This window comes from Syzygium oleosum, unplaced genomic scaffold (genome assembly GCF_021117445.2).
Source record: "Syzygium oleosum isolate NSW1041296 unplaced genomic scaffold, Sole_v2.1 Sole_v2.15, whole genome shotgun sequence".
NCBI classification, from domain to species: Eukaryota; Viridiplantae; Streptophyta; class Magnoliopsida; order Myrtales; family Myrtaceae; genus Syzygium; species Syzygium oleosum.
The window spans coordinates 7,125,501-7,147,191 of record NW_026607499.1 but is presented as its reverse complement, the minus strand read 5'-3'; the positions used below and the strand labels follow the sequence as shown (position 1 = coordinate 7,147,191).

The following is a 21,691-nucleotide window of genomic DNA, read 5'->3' as shown; positions in this document are numbered from 1 at the left end:
GGTGGTGTGAGCTGATTCTGAGGTGACTTCCATGGCTGGAGGATGCAGAAGGTTGCTGAAAAAAATGCAGAATGGCCGGATCAAAAAGCTCTTAGGAGTAGAAAGCTCCGATACCATATAAATGCTCAACATTTGTGAATAATTTTCATTGCTATGCATTTACAGATTGTACACGTTTATAAAGAGAAGAAAAAAATACAATCTTTGGCAAAGCAAAAATCAAGGAATGTCAACTCATCTATAGTTGGTAAGCTAATTTGAAATTCAAAAAGATATAAAAAAATTTCATATCTTAACACCTTTAACAAAAGCGCGCCAAAGAAGCTAACAGTCCAAATCCAAATGCAATTAGGAACGAGCAGATGAAAAGGTCAACTTCTAACAAAGAGGGCGTGATCGAGTGAAGGTTTAAAGTGAGCGGTTTAGCACGCATTTGAGTGGGCTTAAAGCTGGAGAGAGTGATAGTCATGAAATAGCAGGAAGGTGCATCATCGGCATACAAACAAAGGCAATTTGGTTGAATGAAGTTTCTTGGCAAGCTAAAGCCACTTTCCAGTAGACCATTTCAAGATTGACAGATGAAAGGAAGGCGGATCCATCGGCATACGCTCTAATGCTCTCTCCCTCCCTCTTCTAATCTAGGAATACACCTCTTTTCTCAACCTTAACCTCATAATCTCTCCTACTCCTCTAATTTCCCCTCATTTCCGTTGCTAATACTCAAGCATCAGAGGGCCAATCCCGGCCAAAAACCCGTACGTCCCGACTCGTTTGTTGGGTGGAAATTGCTGATCAAGTTGGTGGTTCCCATTTCTGGCTCCAACAGTCATCACTGTGCTGCGGTGCAATCATCTCCTACATTCTCGAAGCATTTTGCACGAGTGTGAACGAGGCCTTTGTTTCTCCATACGCAAGAACACTTTTGCAATTGATATAACTCATGTTGACCGTGCCATCGACAATATCATAACCTAACCCCACTTATGTATAAGTAAAGTCATTGACACTCTTCTAAAACCTCATTGAAAGCTGCGTGAAGACAACGTTAGTGGGATTAGTTAATTCGGACATATGAATTGCTCTTTGGCTCTGCTTAAAGCTCAACAAAACTATGAGTGATCGAACTAAAGCCACGGCAAGATTTTTTTTGTGTAGAGGAGAGCGTTCTTGCTTTTTGGGTTTTGTCTCCTCATGATGTTTCGTAGGCTGGTCCATTTCACGAAATAAAGAAAGGGAAAATAATCAAAGTGCAAAGGAGAAGGGATTGGTCTCCGATCAAAAGTTCCCCGCGATTGATTCCTCTATATTTGGCCCACTTATTAGGTGGGATTACATTCTTTACCTTGATTTTCGTACTGGTGCTCCGGAATGTCAATCGGACCTTTTTCTTTTTAAAATTTTCGAATTGAATTATGCTGAAAGTCTGGCTACCAAACCACATGAGTTCTGGAATATAGCTTGCCTTAATTACTACATGGGTGGTCAAAACTCCGGAAAATGTCTCTCTCTCTCTCTGAAGAGTCAATAGGCTACTAACTACTATATAAATAACTGAAATGATGACTTAAAAATTAGCCAAAAAATGAGCAAAATGCTGACTAATGTTCTCGGGAAGGACCTTGAATACGATATTGGGCCATAGGTCAAGCTTTTATATGATTATCATGCCCTAAGCAAGGATTTCTCGTCTAACTACTAGGGCAGAAGGATAGGCCCCCCAAGGGGGGGGGGGGATTTCTCGTCTAACTACTAGGGCAGAAGGATAGGCCCCCGGGGGGGGATCAATCATTTCATGCATGCATGCATACCAACATCAACATTCATTTTTCGTATAAGTGTCTTTTCGAGGGCCATTCATTCATCAAATGGGGAGCATTTAAAAGGATGTGGAGGGAGTTGATCGATAGGAGCACCTCGGCACTCCATTAAAGAAGGGAACATGCATTGCAAGCATATCTTTACGTGAATCTTTGCTAGGTCCATCGGTGTCTCTTCCTCGTGTTCGAGCTCGCACGTGTGATGATGGGTCCGTACCAAAAAGCTCAGCTCACCTTTCTTTGGTTCTCTTAAAATTAGAGAAAAAGTCCTCAAGTTGCTGTCTGAAAATGGAGTCATGATTCACAACCATTCTCACTTTGTGCGGAAGAAACCCTAGCATGCGCCGTTAGCCTCTCCGGTCAAGGCTCGGTTTCCCACGGCATGCACATCTCATATTGAAAAGGTTGGAATGAGAAAGTATATGGTTGAAATCAAAACGAGTTCGTGTATCTAATTGATCGGTAATATCGCACGGTACAAAAGTCGTGTTATGCGTAGTAAAGAATATCACACGAGACATTTTCTCTTTGGGGATGGCCTGTAATTTCATGGAGGCTCCCTCATGCTTAATCTCTTATTTAGAACTAGCAATGTCTAGGAAACTTTTTCTTGTATTGAGCCAGAGAGAATCAATGATCAGTGTTGAGTGCGGAAATTTAGCTTAGGAGAGGAGGTGGGACAGAAAATCTGAAAATTATGTAATTTCGGTACAACTTTTTAAAGTAAAATATTTCTCAGATAACAATGGAAAATTTGTAGATATCTTCCTCAACTTTACTTTTCATATCAAATATTCTCTCTAAATTTTAAAAACTATAGTGATACCATTACCTTTTGTATTGGATATCAAGTTACGTCTCCCACTCACGCATAATTTATCAAATCACATTTTATTCTCCTTGTTGGCCGCCACCTTCAATCCGTCATTTCAGGCGACCTCACTGTGCAGTAAGGAGAGTAGCGAACGGAAACATGTGTCGCCGCGGACGTCGCAGAACCGGCTCCAATGGGGTCATCCCGGAGCCTGGTCATTGGACTTGAATGTGGTGACACAATCCCAATTTGGCTCCCTGTTTAAAGTGAAAATCACTTTCTGTAAAGCAAATATATAAAATAAAAAAAAAAAGAACACAGAAGGGATTAAAGGAAAAGAGGGAAAGTACGGACAATACCTCTTTTTCCGAGAGTCCGTTGATTGCGGTTGGGGAGACAAAGCACTACCACTACGACATGGCAACCAACCTTTTTGACCATTTTGCTGCTTACTTTCTTTTCTATTATATATCTCTCTTTTTTTCCGTTTTCAATTAATTGATGTGCTTTTGCTCAACCATACGGAAAAGCCACAAAAACTCTAAATTGTATCAATTGCGATACATTTACCCTGAAATTTTTTTATGACATAAAAAATTCCAAATTAAGACCATTGTATCACATTTACCCTAAAATCCCAAACTTGTGCATATACGACACATTTACCATTCATCAAGGTTCTGTTAAATGATTTTTCGGTGTAAGAAAAACCTTATTTTTATCTCACTTAAGCCATGTGGGCATTATGTCGACACTATTTGCTTTCCGACGTCCAAATAGGAAGATTTTTAACGGCTTTCATTGACAGCACTTTGACGGAGGGTGGGTGTGTCACATAGGTACAAGTTTGAGATTTTTTATATCAAAATAAAATATTTAGGGTAAATGTGTCACGGTGGGTATAGTTTAAGGTTTTTTGTGACTTTTACCCCAACCATATTCGGAAAAGTCTATTCAACTATTTCACTTTGGGGTTGGTCAACGCATGTCGGTGGGGGACTTCAGCTAATTTATTGAGCGGGCCGAGCTCGCTTGTAATATGGGCCCGCATCATTGTGTTGGGCCAGGTCGATCGAATATCGTGCTCAGAAAGAATTGATCAATGCAACTCAATCCTTTAAATTCAAATATAAATTGAAAAAAGAAATTATTGCCATTTGGAAGGAGGAAGAGAATCTATCAAGAAAACGATTAGTGGTTACGGAATGGAAATACTTGTGGACATGAAGTAAGATACAGCTTCGACTCTCACTAGATTTAGTGCAAAATAATATCATATTATATTTGGACTTTGCTAGCATAGCATTGTTCGAGCTACCGTCGGAATATCAGTATGTTGCGATGCATAAATTCTTGAAGGAGTGAACCCCACGATAATTTATAATTATTTGTTATTTATTTTTTTATGGCCCAAAACATACTGTTATTCTCACAGTAAATTAATGACAGTGACGTAAGCATTTCTATATTCTAATCACCCGTATAGATCTGTCTTCATATCTTATTTCATTTATTGCGGTGATGAAATGAAAGAAGTGATTTGGCAAAAAAACTGACATGTGAACAGATTCTGATTTGAAAATTAAAAAGACAAAAAAAACAAGAAAAGAAGAGGCCCAACCCCATTCCATTCTGCAGCAAAATAAGGGTAAAAGCAAGAACTTGGGCTCTCACTCTCATGCATCGCATTCGAAATTTCAAAAAGTGGCCAATTTCCTCAGATCCCAAAGCCCCAAGCGAGCTTCCCGGAAAGAGGGATGGAGAGTCGACATCGACATTTTCGAAGTGGGGTCACAGCATAAAAATCAAATTTTTAAGGAAAAAGAGAGCCATAAACGGCTTCTCTGAACATTTTTTACCTCTCTCTCTACTGCTGTGACTGGCGGTGAACTAATTGAGCTCTGAGCAAATGCACGTTCTTCTTTCGGTGGTTCTCTGGCTCCAGAGCCTCCGTTGTACCTGCGAAAGTGCAGCAGTCCATACCCAAGTCCCCATGTCGTGATTAACATCATGAATTGCTACCGTATGATCTTGCTGCCTCAGTCCACCGACGTTCTGCATAATCTTGTTTCTGGTCAAAACATATGCTGCACAGTACACTGCAACTCTGGCTTTCGTACGCTAAATGTTAATGTTTTCGTCCTTGTTCTTCTTCCCAACAAAAATCCTTTAAAATCCAGACTCCTTCTTACCTGTAAGGGTGCGTTTGGTAACTTGCCAAATAGTAACTGATTTTATTCTTTTAATTCGGGGAACAAAAAAAAATAGAAATCCGTTTGGTAAATATTTTGTTCCCGGACACAAATTTGTTCCCCGAATCAATTTTGGACCAGAATCAATAAGCAAAAAAAAGTTGATTCTTGATTCTGAGAACAAGAAAGAGAAATAGAAAAGATTTTCTTTTTCTTTTTCTTTTTCTTCTTTCCTATATTCTTCTTTCCTGTTCTTCTTCTTGGCCATGGCCGGGTCATCGGCGACCGGCCACAGGCCAGGGCCGGCAAGGGCCTCTCTCGCCCTCACCGTCGCCGGCCATGGCCAAGAAGGAGAAGAAAAAAAAAAGGAAAAAAGAAGAAGAAAGAAATATAAAAATATTATTAATAAAAAGAAATTTTGTGCAGTTACCAAACGTATTTTTATTCTTTTTCTATTCCAGGAATGGAAATTTTGAAACGTTACCAAATGCCTTCAAATGCCTTCAAAATGCTTAGAAATTATTTTCGGGAACAGAATAAAGATTTCTGGACAGAAATTATTTTCAAAAATAAAATAGTTACGAAACGCACCCTAAAAGCCCGGGACATCCACGTGATTCTGTTCTGTTTTTCAACCGTTTCCCAATGCAGTCACCCAAAAGAGAAATAAATTCGTTGAGAGAAATAAATTAAAAGGAAGGAAAGAGAGAGAGAGAGAGAGAGAGAGAGAGAGAGAGAGAGAGAGAGATTGCTTTTATTGGCCCCATTTAGCAATTTCTGGGCATTAAAGGACCTTCCTTTCCTCATCTGCATAAAGGGTCACTTCATGCTCTTCGCTCCCTCACTTCCAAACTCTCTCTCTCTCTTTCTCTCTCTCTCTCTCTCTCTGTTCCTCTCAACTCTTTTTTCTTTTTCACTCCGTGTGAGTACCGAGAAGTAGTCTCTCTGCTTCCTGAGGGAGGGGGTCTATCAGAACATTTATCCGATAAATCAGACCGACATTGCCATTCCTTCACTTCAATCACTTCACCCTTTTTTTTTTGTTTTGCTGGGGCTCTTTTTTTGTGTTCAAACGTTCGAAGCAAAGAATAATCCCCACTAGCACTATTTCATCCCGCATTTCTCATTCCCCATGACAAAGTCAAAGACTGTCCAAACGCTCTCTGTTTCCTAATACTTGGCATTCCTGGGAAGTTTCGGTCACGTTACGGAGCGGCTCGTGAGGCTCACCATTTCGATGGCTCCTCTGCTTCTGGTGCTGGTTCTGTGCATACCCACCATGGTTCTTGGTGGTCATGACTATGGGCAAGCTCTGAGCAAGAGCATCCTCTTCTTTGAAGCTCAGAGATCTGGCCATCTCCCGTGGAACCAGAGGGTCTCCTGGAGGGCCAACTCTGGCCTTAACGATGGCAAAGCCAGCGGAGTACGTCGCACTTTCTCCTCCTTTTTTGGCTACCCTTATCACCAAATGGCAAAAGAAAAAAGAATTCGACACGATCTGCTAAACGGAACTTGATTGTTTCTTTTTTGGATGTTTATTCTCTTTGGGGGGGAACTCCAGGTGGATCTGGTGGGAGGGTATTATGATGCAGGGGACAACGTGAAGTTTGGGCTGCCAATGGCGTTCACGGTGACGATGATGTCGTGGAGCATACTGGAGTATGGGAAGCAGATGGCCAAGAGCGGCGAGCTTGGCCACGCCATGGAGGCCGTCAAATGGGGCACCGACTACTTCATCAAGGCCCATCCTCATCCCTATGTCCTCTATGGAGAGGTTAGCAAAACTCATTCAGAAACTTCTTCTTTCTTTTCTCAAATGAATCTTCAGTCACAAACTAATCACAAAATCGATGCACGAACAAGTAGGGGCCTCCTTCTAGTTTGATAATTACATACATTGATATTGATTATGGGGGTATCTTTCTGCTTTCTCTTTCTCTCTGTCGCTTTCAATGGATTTATCTTGTGCTCTTTCTGTAGGTAAAACAGAGAGCAATTTGGTTTGAACATTAGTTTATGAATTAAATGTTGATAACGGTTTCTTTTGATGCCGGTTTGGGGAATGCGATATTGGAATTGTCGCTTAGGTGGGGGATGGGAACAGCGACCACTACTGCTGGCAGAGGCCGGAGGACATGACCACCGACAGGAGGGCGTACCGGATCGACCCGAGCAACCCCGGGTCGGACCTCGCCGGGGAGACCGCCGCCGCCATGGCCGCCGCCTCCCTCGTCTTCCGCCGCCACGACCCCGCCTACTCCGCCGAGCTCCTCCACCATGCCCAACAGGTTTCGCACTAGTTCGATTTACAGAAAGGCATTTTTGAATTGGATGTGGAGCTTGGTCGGTGCGAGCAGACACCTGTTTGCTTGCATTCATAGAGATGGACCACCTAGCTAACTCCTCTACATTACATTGTCCTTGGCCAAGAAAATCTTACTAAAAAAAAGCGGATTTAAAAGGAACTAATTATTAAATTAAAAAAGCTGCTGGTGAAAATTTAAATCTCCTTATGGTATTGTACCTCAATTAATGCAACATGAGTATCCTTTTTTCCTTTATAGCATGATGTTTCCTTATCCCATCCAAAACATTTCGTACCGGTCGGTTTAAAAATCAAATTCGCAATTATTGATACTATCTTGGCGTGTGTATATAGGGTCTAATAAGGGTCTATGCAAATAATCTTCAAAAGAAAAAAAGGGGGAGACTTTACTTAAAATCGAATTTTAAAAGGAGGTCATTTATTCTAAACTTCAACTTGGATGACAAATTCATAATCGAATCTAAAAAATTAATTTAGATTTGGGCGTAAAAAGAAATAATTGAAGAATGATGATAAATGGCGGCAACGAAGCTCGGCGTTACGATTTGGATCTTCTTGGTAAGGCACATAGTATTGCGTCTAGATCTAAATCGTACCGCCGAATCTGGACCGTCCACGTGCACCGATCGAGCGCGACTCCTCGTCCTTCTGCCGTATCTCGTCACGTGAGACGACGCTGTCGGCGTCGGCCAACCTTCTTCCTTTACTAGTTTTTTTCTTCTTTTTTTTGCATTATTTTGTCCTCTATCTTCTATTAAATTGCAGTAAAAATAAAGAACCCAATCAACACAACACAAAAAAGAAGAGAACAAGTATCTTAAGAATTCCTATTATGCTAAAAAAATGCATATAATCTACGTAAATTTTCCTTTTTCCTTTTTCTTTCTTTTTGTTTCTTCTTTTTTTTTCCAGCTATTTGAGTTTGCGGACAAATACAGAGGGAAATACGACGGCAGCATCACCTTGGCCCAGAAGTACTATCGATCAGTCAGTGGTTACAACGTGAGTGTCTCGGCATGACTGTCCGTATCAACTGTTCATTTTCCATGTCTAGATACTCGTAGATGCGTATAAAGATGGTGATTAGTTTGAGTCATGTCATAAGTTTCAGGGTTGGTTCATGTTGCATCTGTTTGAGATTTGCAAGCTACAAATGCGCTTGAGATTAACAGTACTTAGACCTCGCAACGACTCTGTTTATCGAGATCATGTGTTTCGATCGAATCAAGGCCGAGGGTTCGGATGTGCGCGTCGTAAAGAAAGGATAAAGATGGACTTGTTGGTTTTTTTCTTGGGGTGGTGCAGGATGAGCTGTTGTGGGCAGCTGCGTGGCTGTTCCGGGCAACAAACAATCAATATTACTTGGAGTACCTGGGCAAGAATGGCGACTCCCTTGGTGGGACTGGATGGGCCATGACTGAATTCAGCTGGGATGTCAAGTATGCCGGTGTTCAGACGCTTGTGTCGAAGGTCACTTCTTTTCTTCAATCACAGCACACATCAACCAAATCTCTTATCACTCGCTCGATCACCCATTTTATTCATTCGGCTAGAGACGAAATTGCATATTGACATGTCGGGCTCACCTCGTCTCGTTTAGTTGATCATTGGCATTCTAGTTGTCGCATAATGCCAGTGTGGCTCGTCGCCACTCGGCTCTGTGAAGCTCAGTTGCTTATTAATGGGATGTATCCCGATATACGGAGTTAATAGACATGATGGATTAGTTTCTTATCATTCAATCTGCATATTGGCGTACGTAAACTCGCCATAGATCATGTGTGGTTTCTTGGTCGAATTTGATGAAGTCTTGGACTCGTAGTTCAACAAAGGATAAGCTCCGTGAGTTAGTAAAATCGATCTTTGATTTATGATAGCTGATTTTGTAATCATGCGGATTAGATGGTTCCTCTATACTAGGCAACAACATCACTCTGTTGTAGCGGTTTGGATGAGGAAGCTTGACTGGGTTCTTGTGTGTTGCTTCCACTGCAGATTCTGATGCAAGGGAGAGCAGGTCACTATGCACCGGTATTCGAGAGGTACCAGCAGAAGGCGGAGTACTTTATGTGCTCGTGCCTCGGCAGAGGGACTAGGAATGTCCAGAGGACACCCGGCGGTCTCATGTTCCGCCAGCGGTGGAACAACTTGCAGTTCGTCACCAGTGCCTCATTCCTGATGACTGTCTATTCCGATTACCTCGCGTCTTCTAGAAGGAACTTGCACTGCTCCTCGGGTGCCATCGCTCCTTCTGCGCTCTTCTCGTTCGCAAAATCACAGGCACGTTAATGATTCCTGACTCTCTCGCGTCTTTTCCTGGTTCAATTTATAGCCTAGTGAATTCATAAGAAATACAATAAGGAACCAGCTAACAAGTGCATTGACAAGATGAAAGGGCAAAGATTCAATCAATTGCTGGAGCATAAATCATTACACTTGCAGGTGGACTATATTCTTGGGGACAACCCAAGAGCAACAAGTTACATGGTGGGGTATGGAACCAACTACCCGAGGCAAGTCCACCACCGGGCTTCTTCGATCGTCTCTTTTAAGGTCAACCCCACATTCGTGAGCTGCCGAGGAGGCTATGCAACCTGGTTCAGCAGAAAGGCCGGCGATCCGAATCTCCTGACTGGTGCAATAGTCGGCGGACCTGATGCCTATGACAATTTTGCAGACCAGAGGAACAACTACGAGCAAACCGAGCCAGCCACATACAACAATGCACCTCTCCTCGGCGTGCTTGCAAGGCTAAGTGGAGGCCACGGCGGATATAACCAGCTTCTTCCAGGTGAATAGATCATGATAATGAATGTTATACCCAAATTTTGTTTTGATTAGAAGCAGCATTTTGGACTAACTCACTGGTTGTTCATCAATGACTAATAAGCATCTTCGTGCAGTTGAGCTTCCTGCCCTAAAACCGATTGTTTCGCGACCAAATCCAGTCCCAGGTAATTGAATTGTCTATAAATCCAATAACACATTTCTTCTTTTCTGGTGGGAATGTCTACATCTTAGATCCGACTTATATCATTGATACTAATAGGAACAGAACCATTATATCATTTGATTCGTCCATCCTAAAAAAAAAAGAGATAAGCAAAAGCTTTACATTAGTGTGCAAAAATGGTGATGACTGGATGAGACATCAATACTCTAAGTTAAAGAGATTCATCGCTGATTATTACGACTTCTAAATCAAATTCATTCATCATGTAATGTTCTAACACAAAGCAGTAAAAGTGATTTGTTTTCCACTGGTATATGGTTTTGATCAATGTCAATACATTGGTGTTGCATTTTACTTTCCTGGCTGTGAACATTATTTCCTTTCGCAGCCATCACTAGTCCAGTTGCTGTAGAGCAGAAGTTGACCTCGTCTTGGAACAGCAACGGAAGAACTTACTACAGATACTCAACAATTGTGACAAACAAGTCTGATAAAACTCTCCAAAACCTTCGGTTTTCCATATCCAAGCTCTATGGGCCCCTGTGGGGTCTCACAAAATCTGGTGATTCGTACACTTTCCCTTCGTGGCTCCGCTCATTGCCAGCCGGAAAAAGCTTCGAGTTTGTCTATATCCACTCTTCTTCTCAGGCAGAAGTTTCGATCTCAAACTACACCTTGGAATAGGTATTGAATCACCTATGCAACTACGGCAATCCGAAGTCAGAAGACTAAAGAAGAGGTTTGCGCAGTTGAAGTGTAAGGATTGTGCAGCTATAGTATTGGCATTCGAAGAAAAAGTCAGTGCTTTTTTCGTCCATTTAGTTTTTTTAATTTCTTGAGTGAAATGTGATTATGGAGGTGTCGGATGACACTGGAATAAACAAAGGTTGAAGATGGAAGGCAAGAAAGGAGTGAAGAGACAGAATGCTAAGAAAGGAGAGCTCATCCTCTTTCTCCTGCCACTTCACCTGCTGCTATATAGAGACATTGGAAAGGTGATGATAGAGTGGAAAAAAGCTTTGAGAGGTCAAAAGAATGGTTTCACAACAACAGGTTACAAAAGAGTGTTTTCTTTTTTTTCCTTTTCTAGCATTAGACAGAAGATTTGGTTGTCTGTTTTGTGTTGTGTGGTGTTGCCAATGCTGTTGTAAGCTCTGCAACATAACTTGTTTCTTCTGCAAGAAATTGTGTAACCTCTGTCCTTGCAATGACCCAGTTTCTTATTTCTTTGCAACAATTTGACAGATATTCCCGCCACGAGTCTGTTCTCCATGCTTTTTTAATGGATTAAGCACTTAAACTCTGTCAAAACTCGAGGCCAGGATCTGTTCTGAGCAATTGACTTTCATTTCGGAAGTTCGAAAGCATTAATTGTAACCAGTATACTTGAGTAGAAATCCACTTGCACCAGTGTAAAAACTGCACTTGGGCATAGATATGCTTTGGATCTCCCTCAATCTTGAGATGAGATGCAAATGAAAGGACAGCAATAACTGTATCATTTATTCTTCTCTCATTAGGGCAAGTTAATAGCCACTATCGTAAGTGCTTTGTATAATTGCTTGTTGTCCTTAAAAATTAGCGGACCAACTGAATTCTAATGAATCTTGTGGGACTTCTTTATTGTGATCCAAAGTTAGCGATCGAATGAAATTAGAGTTAGCGCGATCGACTATTTAACCGTTCATTTAATTCGCTCTTAGAGTACGAAAATAAACACGAATACCTAATTCCGACCAATACAGGAAAAAAGAAAGAACAAAACAGGCAACGCTTTGTCAATTTCAGTCACGTTCTCGTACTTAACCCTCCTCTTCTTACTTACTTGTTCTCACCTTATTATAACAAACCGGCTCGGTTTGGGCAGTTCATCATTTATCGCTACTTTTTTCCTCATTCCAAGTGAGGGCGTGACCCTGACCGATTAGCAAATTCATAGATTATCGTCGCCGGGGCCAGTAGGCTCTAGATTTCTAATTTTAGAACATTAACACCTAGAGCATCTGGCTAGTGAGAGGCTTCAAAACAGGTACGGAAACACAATCAATAATTCAAAATAGTGAATACAGCAGTACAATGGCCTGTGGAGTTGCATGAGTTCTAAAGCATCACTTCTGTGTAATGGTATTGTGTAAACAATATAACTAAAATGCGTGATTCATGCACTAGTCTGTAGAAACCAGCTGAGTAAACGATCTATCTGGAAACATATCAGCTGTTTAAATAAACATATGTACAGTCTCGGAAATGAATGCTTTTGAAACAGCCATGAAGGCGGACGACACTTCTGTCACTCGGCTTATTTGCACTCTTGTACAGGTTAAACAGCCATGGATGCAGATGAGGACACTTCAGGCACTCGGCTTGTTTACACTTTTGTACATGTTATCAATGACACCCTGCAAGAAATTTTTATTTAGTATTCTTTGGAATAGAGATTATTAGAAGAAATCATAATATAAAGCATAACAATGTCTCTCAAACAGCTGACTGGCAACTGCACATGAGACAACTCATACAGACATTTTACTCCAATATATACGGCTGTCCCAATCAAACATTCAATCTTAAAGACCATGACCTGATTCTACTAACTCCATGCCATACGTGAGTGAATGAGGACTGAATTAAAATAAAAGAAAAATAAAACCTTTGTCTTGGCTTGTAAGAGCTACCTGATAGTATTTTTGCAATTGGGGCCTCTTCTTCTTATATGTAGGAGTGAGAAGATCACGGTCCATATCGAATGGTACAGGATCAAGGTGTACCGCCTTAATAAACTCAAATCCCTTCAGCTGCAAAGAGAAAACCTTCGAAGTATTAGAAAGATGCCCGAAAGGAAGGAAAAAAAAGGTTTCTGCATAAGCAATATAACTCGGAACCTTCTTTTCTTTCCCAGTCTTTGAGAGCTCTCCTATGATGAACTCCTTTGCTCTGGGATTTTCGCATAGAGAATTGAAATCCCCGCTAACTCCATTCTCCCGAGCCCACTTTTCAAGAGCTTCTTTGTTGGGATTAACCACGGCAACAAGGAAGGACTCAAAGCTGTTACCATAAATCCATATCTGGGGAAAGACGGATGACCACAGTCAGGTGAAACGAGCAAATGCTGATAATTTATGAGGAGCTGGAAGACACAACAAGCCTATGTTTAAGGGATGACAAGTATTTGGCCAAACCAAAAAAGGGAACAGGTCAGAAAATTGTAGTAAGATCTTAACTGTGCCTTTGATCAAACATTTTAAGTCTCTAGATTGGCAAGGGAAACAACTTGGATTAGATTGTGCACTTCTGGCTTTCATGTGGTAGGGGAAGAAAATCAAACATGTTCAGACCAGAATGCACGACTACTTCAGTAGAAATTTCACTACTATAACAATGTAATAAGCAGCTTGTAGAAATTCTTGTCAAAAGTCATGGAAAATGATAAATATCTAAGATCATAAAGGATCAATCCAATGTATACGCGCAATTCTGAAAGCAGATAGCATTGGCAGCGGAAAACATAACCGACATGTTAATCATCCTGCTAGATCCAAAACCGTGTAGCACAAATAGTACAGGTAATGTATTTAATGGAACTGTGTGTTGACAAGCTTTCAATGCCCACGAGAGACAGTATCTATCTCTCTAAGCCATAGATTTGTCAAAGAATGTAGGAGCCAGCAATCAATAGGATAGCTATGATCTAAGTCACAAGCAAATTAAATTGATAGTGACTGATTTTCCGGTCAACAGGACAATAAGACACCACTTCAGAAGGTAAAGGGAAACAGGAGGAATTCCACGAAAGATATAGCAGAAAATATGCATTGCGCTCATCAGTACTTAATGAAATAAGAAATTTGCATAAATAAGCAAGACACAAATCAAATGCCAAAAGGAAGTAAATGGAAGATCAACGAAGCATACCGAATCAATAGCACTAACGAGGCCATAAATGTTCTCCAGGTTTTCAACAGCTACATATTCTCCTTGTGAAAGCTTAAAAATATTTTTCTTGCGGTCAATTATTTTCAAGCTTCCGTCTGGTTGCCACTCGCCAACATCCCCTGATGCAAAACATCCATACATTTTGACTTAAGAGAGTCTGAATGGCACAGGTTTAACTTTCACTGAATCTAAGAAGGGGGCTACAGGTACCTGTATGAAACCATCCATCAACCATAACTTCTCTAATCAGATCTTCTCGTTTATAATAACCACTGAATAAGGTCTTTCCCTTCACCAATACTTCTCCTCGCGGGGTGCTTGAGAGGGCATCATATCCCATTTCAGGAACAGATTCCAAGCAGACATCAACATTAGGCACCGGAGGGCCCACTGTGCCAAGCATTGAGTGCTCATTTGGTAGTGAAACAAATGTGCCAGCACAGGTTTCGGTCAGACCTACAAGCATTAAGAGAAATACTTAAAGTAATCGCAGGATAACATGGCATGCTCACCATCATCCATCTTTTTGAGAGCTTAATTCTTGCTATTCGTTCTCTTGCTATATTGCAATTTTAACAATGATTAATTCTCGAAGTTTAGAATCAACAAGAAAAAGACAGAGAGAACATGTAAAACATACAAAGAGGGGGCAATTCATACCATATCCTTGTAGAACGTGTGCACATGTAACCACCCTAAGGAAAGCTTCTACGTGGTTAGATAGAGGGGCTGCCCCTGATAGAATCAGTCGTACATTTCCACCCAGCCCTTGCTTTACCTGATATACGGCAAGCAAGAGAAATTGAAAACGTCAGGATTTAGTTGGATATAAGGTTGGGAAGGACAATTAGAAATATGCACCACAAGTCTATTTTTTGATCACCTTACTGAAGACAAATTTGTCAAATAAAGGCGCTGCCTCTTCATATTTGTTCCCCCTCTTCAAGTTATATAACTTGCTACAGCAAATTTATGAGCATAAATAATAATCAGATATGAAGGTACAATGCAGCAATCCATTCAGTACAAATAACCAAGCATAAAAGAGATGCGAAAACATTAACAAATTGTGCACAGAATTTGTTATGATCCTAGACATGATTGGACAGGTTCCAACCTCATCAGTCCAACATTGTAGGAAGAGATCTCAAAAATTGAAATATGAGATACAATTGGCTAGTTTGTTAGTCAGATCACTCTACAAGTCTAAAGTGGGAGACATCGTCATAATTAAGCCATTTGATGCCTGCAACATTCTGGACTATCACACGTCCAAGGAAATCATTTCTAGGTATACAGTGGAAACAATCAAGGAGACAAATTTCCATTGGAAGAAAAAGGACCCAAACATTAAAACATTCTGCAAGGAAGCAAATAAAAGCACGTTGGATAAATATATGATAATTCCATCTTTATCATGCCCAACGAGCTTTATCCACTCCCACAGGTAAAATGCGAATTTTAACAAAGAACTTACTATGAGTATGCAAAGTCGAACAATTTATGTCTTAAGAAACCTCCAGCAGAGATCTTCTGAGTCAACCCTGCATGCATGAGCAATTATTTGTTAACAAATCAGATCTACTTCTGTTAAGTTTCAAAGTAGCATTTACGTAAAATGATTTTGCACATGCAAGGTCTAAAGTTATGTCTCTACATTCATGAAGGCAGCAGTAATCCAAATTGAAATATCAAATGCCATGGAAAAGACGTTAGTAAAGTTATTAGACTAAGTGAATCAGGTCAAAAGAAAATTTTACCTGAGTATACTCTATCTAACACGCGGGGTACAGCGCAGAAAATAGTTGGTTTTAATTCCCCAATGTCCTCAATCAACAACTTAACATCCTGGAACAAATAAGACATGAACAACTATGACAACAAATTCTTTATCGGTAAAAGAAGAAAAAAGAAATTGTAACTGAAAAAATATCCTCAATTACAATAATTGCAGAGAAATCATTGTTTGTGTCCCATGTATCAAAGAAAAATCCCAATACAAACAATTCAACTTCCACCAACCACCATGCTAATTAGCAAATAAGCCTTAGTAAAACTTTAGTATATGATTTTCCTAAAAAGAAAGGTATAATGTATCATAGTCAGCATCCTTACCCCACGCCAAAATCCAATTGAAGCACCATGATGTATAAAACACTCCTCAATCACCCTATCAAAGATGTGGGCCAGTGGAAGATATGACATATACACATCCTTATGGTGGAGCTGTCAGAGTCAGAAGATATAGTGTTAAAACTAAATGAATCCTTTAATGTTTGTATCATATGGCATAAAGCATATCTGCTGCAATTGGTCCCAAAGTGTTTGCCCTCTTCAGGAGATCTAGACATGAAATTGGAAAAATCTTACCTTTTCATTGACACTCTCTAGCAGACGCTTCACTCCAGCTATAAGAGTGACGATGCTCTCATTAGAAATCATTACACCTTTCGGATCACCGGTTGTTCCACTAGTGTACATGATCGTACATATATCTGTTTTCTCTTTGGCAGGAAGTTCAAACTGCTGATTATCTCCCTGCAAGTGAAAGTAGGCAGCAGATGTTGGAGCTACTATAATTAAGCAATCACAAAGCATATTTTTCACTTTAGAAAAGGCATGCATGTGAGAGATGCAGCATTCAGTCGATCAACAAGCTATCCTATTTTTTTATTGTCAGTTAGCCTAGAGACATGGAATCCAGATCCATCAGAGCTCTATTTAGAACAGGTAAGGGACGTAAGCAACATTAGCCATCAAATTCAAAAGCAGCCAAAAGATAAACCATGCAAAGCAGATTTCTAGATCGACCATCAAGTTAACGACACAATGTGCAAAAGATACAAAGACGGAAAGGTCCACACCACCCAGATCTAAAGTTGCAGCACTGATCATTGTTCTTGTCTCACCGAACTACCACAACTTTAACAGCTTTCAGTGCATAATATTTCTCACGCTCGACTTGGTACAGAGCATGGAAATGTATCTGGCTGACTCATCTCTGTATTTAGTTGTGTGACATTTGGGTTTGGCATAAAAATAAATAAAGCAAAAAATTGGAACTTGGAAATGTCAGAATATTACCAAATATATACACTCATACAATGCAACACAAGCAAGAATGTTTTTTATCTTTAAAAACACTTGAAGTATGGGAACACAATTTTGAACAGATCACTCATATGATGGTTTTCCGTTGGAGGAGCATCAGGATAAATTTAATTTGCCATTGGGACGAATGTCATATCTAACCAACAAGGGTATAACACCTCAATAGACAACTCGGAGAAACAAAGGGGTTACTTAAACTTCTAATGCATTAGAAGAATGGATCAAATACTGATCAACTAATAGTAAGCACTGAAATGAATCAAACTTAACCATCGAGCTAGAATAACCTCACAAAATCACCACACAGACACACACACAACACAGAGGCACTATGAAGGAATACAGCCAAACATTTCCTACAGCTACAATTGGTTTTGCAAGCACTAAAGTTGTGACATGTCCAAAGAGAAAAAATTTCTGATAAAAGCATTAGGAAAGGCTGCATTGATACTGGACGTGAAGATTGAAGCCCTTATATATAGCATTCCAAGGATAAAGATGAAGAATGCTGAGTACAACTGTAATTTCTCACATGAAGAAGTAAAGGTTTGGCTTGAACGAAATATGAACATCCCTTGCAGTTGATGACACAAAGAAGCAGAGCAAATTTCAGTGACCAACAGAACAAGTACATGGATAGAGAAACTGACCAGTTTCAAAAAATCGTCCCAAGCATATATAGCCAAACCAAACTTCTCAACTTCCTCCCTTTGTTCAGGGGTTACCTTTCCAAAGCTCACGAGTGCTACAACATGGAAGACTTGATAAAAATCCAGCATTCTACAAGTATAGGTATCAGGAAAGTTAATCATCTTAATAACTTACTTTTCAAGAACTCCGTTGTGCGTGGAAATGTTTTCAGTACCTGTATGTACAAAGAAAGACTGAAGAATAATCGAAGAAGAAAAGATGCCTCTATCAAAACCTAAATTCTCATGCCACTATCGTATTAACAATAGGGCCTTGCTAGCATAAGTCTTTGGACTGCTGTTAGAATAACAGCTTGTTGTGAGCCACAAATTCTTGAAGGGGTAGACCCCACAACAATTTCTAATTATTTATTATTTATTTTTTTGTGGCTCAAAACAAGCTATTATTCTCACAGTAGATTGAAGACAGTCACATAAGCATTTCCCTTAACAATATATCGTATTGAATAGGTGGCAATATAACAAGAAAAATATTTCCAGAGCAAATTCACCATAATTAATTAGCTACATTCTTGCTAGCATAATAAGTTCAGAAAACACATTATTATCAATTTCTTACTCATCAGGAAATTAAAGTGTGTATAGTTGTGGAATTGTCCATGAAAGAGCTAAGAATGAAAAACAACTGAATTAGAACGAAATTTGGACCTCAGCAATCTTTTTCTCCTCTATGAAAGCAATTGAAACCTCAGCATGACATATAATGAATTCAACAGCACCAGCACCTGCAAATCGATGGGAAAACACATTGTAATTGAGCACAACCTATTGGTACTATCAAGCTAAAAAAAGGCATGAACTGGCACAAATTATTCAATTTGCATTGACTATAAAGTTAGTGACGGAAATATTCTTAAGATTGAATGCGCTCATCAGTGGATAGTCGTCCAACTGTGCCCAATGATGCTTGAAAACCATTCCAAACCTGTCATCTACACGTATTACACAATTTATATCAGAAGGAAAATACCTACCTAACGTGTCATATAAAGGAACGCAATAGAGCCCATGAGCATTGCACGCCTGCAGTAGTTTCGGAATCAATTAATTTTGGTGCACAGCAGAGTACAACTTCAAATAAGAAGACACATAAAAAATGACAAGGAGCTTCCACCACACAACAGAGACGATATAGAAACACTCAACAGCACACAAAAGCATTTAAAATGGCTGTGGGAATGGATTACAAGTCTAGGACAGTGAGGCAGTTACCCATGATCCTAAAGTACAATGGAAGCAGTTGAACCTTCAGCAGGCAATATCCTGATTCTAATGGTATACAACTTATTTCTGCTGCCCCTGCTTACTTTCAATTCAATATGCACATCATACAACCAAAAAATATACTTGATCACTCATCGGTATTTCTTAAATACTTCACATCTTAAGTGAAAACCTGGACAAAAGAACTTAAAAACTTGGTGATTTCTTGGCTTATTTAACTGGCAGTGTGATTTGAATCCAATATCTCACTTAATCTCGAGATAACACCAAACAATTTTCTTACGTTTTTTTTTTTTTGGTCGGAACAATTTTCTTATGTTAGTCCCACATAATTCTAACAAAAATGCACCTTTCTTATCCAAATAAAGTATATATTCCCCATCTTTTGTTGAGTGATCACGTTTCAATCTAAACTTATAACATCTTGCCAAGACCTTTTCAATTAGAGTTTTCACGACATCCTATGCTTCTTCAAGCGAATCTTTTGCATGTATGTAGCTTGATTCTGGCATCAAAGGATGCCATTCTTCAAGTGACTAAATGAAGATGTTAATTTATCAGATGATCAGAAGTGCTTGTCTTGAGCAAGATGCGCTGATTCAAATTTCATATTAAGTACCTTTGGCATACTTTTAATATAACTCATACCTAGCTATACTAGTCTGTGTTTTACCCTGTAATTATCAGACCCCACAGGAAGGCATTGGATCTTGCTTCAATTTTGATTGTCGTTCATTGTGCCACTCAGCATTTTTTTTTTTTAATGTAAACGTCTACGGTAAGAAAAAAGTTGACAAACTTCAAGGCAGTGTAAAGGACAGAAATCCACAAGCAACACTCAAATCCGAGGTTCATTTCTTACAGTCAACATGTATCAATTGGAAAAAAAAAAAAAAAGATGAAATGTCCCTTCACTAATAGACTGTTGGATATCCCAAATGGGGAGACATGAAAGAATCTAGGCATTAAAAACCCAGAAAGTGAATCAGATGGCATGAGATTCGGCAGGACTATGCTCCAGGCTCCAGTACCAATTATTACTTTGTACCATCGAGTCAGGTTATGTTTCCAAACAAGCTATAAGTCTACTGATATGTTTGAAGGGATCCACTGACTGAAGAAGCAACATACCTCCATGCTCATAATCCACTCTGGGCAGTTGGCACCATAAATTCCACATTTCTCTCTCTGTGTCACAGAAACGAAACAATTAAAACACATAACATGGTATTCAACACTGGAGCTTTCATTGGCAATAATGTTTTACCGGTTCAACACCACAGCTCCGGATAGCATTTCCAACTCTGATCACTATATCGTGTACTTCTTTGTACGTTTGCCATACATATTCTCCAGCCTGCTCTCAAACAGTCCAGATATCAAGGCAAGAAATAGCAAGTGATGCAAAAAAAAAATGACCAATTCATCACAAGTGATCGTACCTTTCCACGCACGATCTCACGTCGACCGAGCATATGGTTATTAGGATATTTCTCGACAGTCATCCTGTGAAAAGGATGGTCTTTACTATCACAAACATCACAACCTAGAACAATCACTCATGCACAATACTTTCAGCATAAATAAAACAAACAAAGGCAGTCAATAGGATCGAGTTGACTAGTTGAATAAAAAATACACGCTCTACTGAAACGCCAGGCCGAAGAAAGAAAAGACTACTACGTCTCTCCAATGAAATGAACTGCTTCACTGAAGTAACCCATCGGAATCACGCATGCAAGCAGGTCTTCGCATCCGGTAGAAACGCTACTAAGAATTGCAGAAAGAGAGTATTGAAATCTGAAGCACTGCACTGCACACATATCAAAAGAACAAACTTTCAGGGAAAATACAACCGATCCAATCTCGAACCAGCATCGACAACCAAACATCGCCAGAAATTCACTTCCACTTCGCGCACCAAACCAACGAGACACTCGACATGCAAAGACCACCTCATCACCGTGCCATCTCGCCAGGCCGGCGGGCCGGCCGGGCAACAACTCACCGGAAGACGTCCCAGCAGCTCTCCAGCCCGGGGACCGGCGGGGGGAAGCCGTCCCTGGCGAAGGCGCTCCGGTACACGGGGCCGACCGACGGCCGCCCGTCCCGGGCCTCCTTCCCCTTCTCCACCTCGATCAGGTACTTCATCTGCGCCATGCTCGCTCCGTCCACACGCTCTCGGGCGCGCGCACCGCGGTGATTCGAATCTCGATCCGGCGGCGGCTCAGGCTCTGCTGCGGCTCCGAAGCTCACCGGCCGATCGACGGGTCGCGACGAGGGGTGGGGTGGTGGCGATATGAAGAATGTGGAGAGAAGAAATTTCCGATTTTTCGGAAGTTAAAAGGAAATGCGTCAAACATTAGGTGGCGCAAGTTGGTAAAACTGGTGGATGACGGTATCGAGACCCGATAGAGAGAGAGACACACACACAGAGGTACGATTTGATAACTTTGATTCGTCGGAGAATCGAATTAGGTTTGGATTGGTCAACCGACGAGGGATTTGTTTAACGAATTTGATTGGTTTGTTTATTGTTTGATTATGTCTCTTATTTGGGTCGAAATCAAATTTTCTCTGGTTTCCCTCTGATTAGGGGTTGAGCATCAGG

General features: G+C 40.4%; 2 protein-coding genes across 4 annotated transcripts; one reads left to right on the top strand and one right to left on the bottom strand.

Moving 5' to 3' along the window:
• Window positions 1–5,972: 5,972 nt before the first annotated feature.
• LOC115675549 (endoglucanase 6-like) lies at window positions 5,973–11,339 on the top strand. Of its 3 annotated transcripts, none has more exons than XM_056318218.1 (9): window positions 5,973–6,246; window positions 6,385–6,597; window positions 6,911–7,111; window positions 8,062–8,151; window positions 8,455–8,619; window positions 9,145–9,429; window positions 9,592–9,940; window positions 10,040–10,103; window positions 10,491–10,505. In XM_056318218.1, exons 1-8 carry the CDS (start codon window positions 6,061–6,063, stop codon window positions 10,054–10,056), a joined length of 1,506 nt encoding a protein of 501 aa, XP_056174193.1. In that variant the 5' UTR covers window positions 5,973–6,060; the 3' UTR covers window positions 10,057–10,103; window positions 10,491–10,505. The 3 variants fall into 3 exon arrangements, with proteins under 3 accessions (XP_056174193.1, XP_056174192.1, XP_030454131.2); XM_030598271.2 differs by having other exon boundaries at window positions 5,979–6,246; window positions 10,053–10,103; window positions 10,491–11,339; XM_056318217.1 differs by lacking the exon at window positions 10,040–10,103 and having other exon boundaries at window positions 5,976–6,246; window positions 10,491–11,339.
• A 793-nt stretch (window positions 11,340–12,132) lies between these two features.
• Window positions 12,133–21,414, bottom strand: LOC115675498 (long chain acyl-CoA synthetase 4-like). The gene is made up of 19 exons (XM_030598196.2): window positions 21,089–21,414; window positions 20,523–20,586; window positions 20,348–20,437; window positions 20,212–20,268; window positions 18,831–18,879; window positions 18,505–18,581; window positions 17,972–18,011; window positions 17,797–17,891; window positions 16,406–16,573; window positions 16,151–16,261; window positions 15,796–15,883; window positions 15,513–15,579; window positions 14,919–14,994; window positions 14,696–14,813; window positions 14,246–14,491; window positions 14,015–14,154; window positions 12,985–13,167; window positions 12,778–12,897; window positions 12,133–12,501 (listed from the first exon to the last, which is right to left on the bottom strand). Exons 1-19 carry the CDS (start codon window positions 21,238–21,240, stop codon window positions 12,454–12,456), a joined length of 1,989 nt encoding a protein of 662 aa, XP_030454056.2. The 5' UTR covers window positions 21,241–21,414; the 3' UTR covers window positions 12,133–12,453.
• Between the last annotated feature and the right edge of the window lie 277 nt (window positions 21,415–21,691).

Bases quoted from the DNA above. Each gene is read 5' to 3' on its own strand.
- LOC115675549 (XM_030598271.2), top strand. From the start codon at position 6,061: ATGGCTCCTCTGCTTCTGGTGCTGGTTCTGTGCATACCCACCATGGTT. The intron at 6,598-6,910 runs GTTAGCAAAACT...ATTGTCGCTTAG, and splicing joins CCTATGTCCTCTATGGAGAG to GTGGGGGATGGGAACAGCGA. The intron at 8,620-9,144 runs GTCACTTCTTTT...CTTCCACTGCAG, and splicing joins TTCAGACGCTTGTGTCGAAG to ATTCTGATGCAAGGGAGAGC.
- LOC115675498 (XM_030598196.2), bottom strand. From the start codon at position 21,240: ATGGCGCAGATGAAGTACCTGATCGAGGTGGAGAAGGGGAAGGAGGCC. The intron at 16,574-17,796 runs GTCAGTTTCTCT...TTTCACTTGCAG, and splicing joins GGGACGATTTTTTGAAACTG to GGAGATAATCAGCAGTTTGA. The intron at 12,898-12,984 runs GTTCCGAGTTAT...TTCTCTTTGCAG, and splicing joins AGACTGGGAAAGAAAAGAAG to CTGAAGGGATTTGAGTTTAT.